This window comes from Morone saxatilis, unplaced genomic scaffold, assembly GCF_004916995.1.
Source record: "Morone saxatilis isolate NCDOM2014 unplaced genomic scaffold, NCSU_SB_2.0 Contig20, whole genome shotgun sequence".
NCBI lineage: Eukaryota > Metazoa > Chordata > Actinopteri > Moronidae > Morone > Morone saxatilis.
Genome location: NW_023339763.1, coordinates 1,499,059 through 1,502,221, shown reverse-complemented (window position 1 = coordinate 1,502,221; position 3,163 = coordinate 1,499,059). Strand labels below are relative to the sequence as shown.

The following is a 3,163-nucleotide window of genomic DNA, read 5'->3' as shown; positions in this document are numbered from 1 at the left end:
CTTCCATACAGCACGATGTTCATTTAGTAAATGATGGTCCCATTTAGAGTAAAATAGACCATAAAGCAGTGTATGTTTTAGACCACGACTTACCAATAAAACTACAAATCCTTTCAAAACTTGAATACAAATCAGACGCCGCTGAGTCGGCCACCGGGATGTTGAGGACGGTCTGGTTCCCCTTTATGGATCTCGATCTGAAAAGGATTAAAAAAGAAACATCCCTGATTGATGTGTTGACATAGAGACTTTTCTCTGTAATGATATTTCAGATATTTAGTCCGGCTTTACTCCGCGGTGTCGCTCTGTGAGATGCTGATGACGGCGCTGATTTTAAGGTCTCTGAGGATGCTGGAGTCCAAGCCCTGGTTCTGGTCCCCCATATACAGCAGCCCTGCTATGATCTCCACCGGATACATCTTCAGGTTCTCCAGCTCCTGAAATCGTCCAGAAATATTGTGTTTATCAGCAGCAATTTGAGTGACTTTTGAGGGGAAAAAATGCAAATCTGTACTATATATTAGTGAAAATTGATTATTAACCAGATAAAATGGACAAATTTAAATTTTAAATACATGGAAATATTAATAAAATGGAAAAAACAACAACATGTAAAATAACATGAAGAATCTGTAACTGTAAATAATCATAAAATGACTGCTTATTTTAAGAACATTTTAATCTTTTCACATAAACAATACATTTGCAATTTATTTACTGTTTATTTAATAGTTTAAATTGTTAAATTCAAGTTTAATACTGTTAATATATTTCTAAAATTATGTAAAATGACACAATTAACAGTAAAAAAAAGTATTGTTATATATTTTATATAAATTATTATTAGTATTATTACATATTTGTTCTGTAATTTTGTTTGTTGTTCATGTTTCTACATTTAAAAATCTTGTTTTGTTTAATAAAATCTGATGTATGTTCTCAATTTCAATACTTTTATTTTAATTATTACGGTTTGTTGATTTTATATAACCTTTAAGCTCAGGTTGGACAGATTTTAAGGAAGTGGATTATTTGAAGATACTCAAAGAAATTACATTAATATGAGCAAAAATATGAATGTAGGCACTTTCAAATGTTAACAGCTGTACAATTTATATTTATTTACAGGAAGTGGCTGCAATCTCATCTATAAACTTCTGTGCAATCTGCAATCTAAGAGAATAACTTCCCTATAAACGCTGCTTCTGTGTGGCTTATAATGTTGTTGATAATTTCTTACTAAGTTGGTTAAACACAGAAACAGAAAACAGAGTGAATTTACCAGCATTTGGCTACCTTTGCATCCTGGTATTGAAACAAATTGCTTTAGACAAAGAAATGATGGTTCTTGTATTTGGTATCTTGCTAATGGGTGTTAAATAGGTTATTATAATGAGTGTCAACACCACCAAGCAACAGTGTATGAATCACTCGGTCCATGGGTCTCACCGTGATGGTGTAGAGGATTTTCTCCGTCCTTAGGAAAGGGTACAGAGCCGAGAACCTCTGAAAGCCTCCTCTCACTATGTGGACTGGATATTGGCTAGCTTCAGCGAGGGCCTGGGCGCATTCAGCCGCTCTGCCTGCAATAAGAAACACAACGGATAGACGTCAGTGTGCAGACATTAGTGGAGCCTAAAGGGAAGCTTTCCTCTGCCACAGCACAACCCAGAAGTGGACATATTTCAACTCCTGTGGGCTGATTTTGAGTTAATATTTTGGCAATTCATATACTTTATAGATTGGGATTGCATTGTTAAAGCTCAGCGCCATGTGAATGTTCAGTATTCTTGTTATATTAAGATATTTCTTCAGTTTTACTTGAGTTTTTTTGCTGCTCAACATTGTGTTTTTGAGTAGTTACTGCTCACTTTTTACATATTGGTTTATTGTTTCAATGCATATATATGATAGAACAATGAGAAGAAAAAACTGAATTCTTCAAAAAAGAAGCCTATTAAGTCTGTATGACTGTTAGAAAAGAAGAAAACACACAATACAGACAGAGAATTCTACACAAATAGCAGGACAACCCATCCCTAATCAATATTCACAAGAAATAATCTGCTTAAATTCCTCCAACCGTTTGTTTTACGCAGATTTCCTGCAGTATTTGTGTTCAATATTTGGGTTCATTTGACAGGTTTATTGCAGTTCTAACATATAACAGAAACCTATAATATCCCTGGAATACACCACTTAGTCAGTTTAATCAATGATAGAAAAAGGGTCCTCAGCCTTACCTTCCTCCTCCAGAGAGCTCGTGTTGCTGTCGTAGACGACCACATGCTGCATGCTGTCCACCTCCACAGCGTCCGGCAGGAGGAAACAGCCCTCTGAATCCTGGAAAGAGTCGCCCAGAAAGTGTGTGTGTGTGTGAGTGAGTGACGCACAAACATGCGAATCCCAGAAACCCTGAGAGAGAGAAAGCTAGAACTGTATGCAAGGCTGCCTACCAATCTTCTTTCTGTTGTAGTGGACCAATGATGTCGTCACCGTTTTTAATATTTTGGCCCGTTATGATGTGACCATTCTGTACATCTTGGGTTTCACGAGCCATCTAGAAGGAAGAGCACCACACAATATGTCATATCTGCAGGCTATGGGGGGGGGGGGTCTCTCACGTCAAAACAATAACAAAAGAGGAAGTTTGATGACGTGGTGAGATGGTGGTGGATGGTGTGGGATCATGGAGTGCGTGCTGAGGATCCCTTCAGGTGCCGAGCTGCTGCTAACGTTAGCTCAGGCTTGTTTCTCTGAGGTAACTTAAGATCCAGACGTCCCGATGGACTAAAATCCTTCATCCGGTTCAAACCTAGAGTTAAAAGCACCGAGATCTAAACAGTGGGAGGTAACAATGATGCTTCAGACTGGATAAACAGTCAATGTATGACGCCGCTCGACAGGCGACTGCGTGAAAGGAGATTTCCTCTGAGTTTGAACATTGTTGGAAACATTGTAGAATAATGCTAATTAATGCTTACATATGCTGCCAGGAGGTTTAATGGCAGAATTGTTACAGACTACAGCCTGTTAAAACTTGTCTGTAACTATCCCATCTCTTACCAATCACAACAGGGGGAAGTTGATCTCTGCCGAGCCGTCGACCGCGCTGCTGGCCTGGTTGAGAGGAGATTAAAGAGCTCACCATGGTTCAAACATC

At 38.3% G+C, this 3,163-nt stretch overlaps 1 protein-coding gene across 1 annotated transcript in view; it reads right to left on the bottom strand.

The window, feature by feature from the left end:
* The window catches only part of styxl1 (serine/threonine/tyrosine interacting-like 1), a gene marked incomplete at its 5' end in the record, with an annotated part of 3,305 nt that extends 962 nt beyond the window's left edge, over nt 1–2,343 (bottom strand). The window contains 4 exon segments of the mRNA XM_035666969.1: nt 94–197; nt 292–437; nt 1,450–1,583; nt 2,244–2,343. Coding sequence (XP_035522862.1) covers nt 94–197; nt 292–437; nt 1,450–1,583; nt 2,244–2,343 — 484 coding nt within the window.
* Between the last annotated feature and the right edge of the window lie 820 nt (nt 2,344–3,163).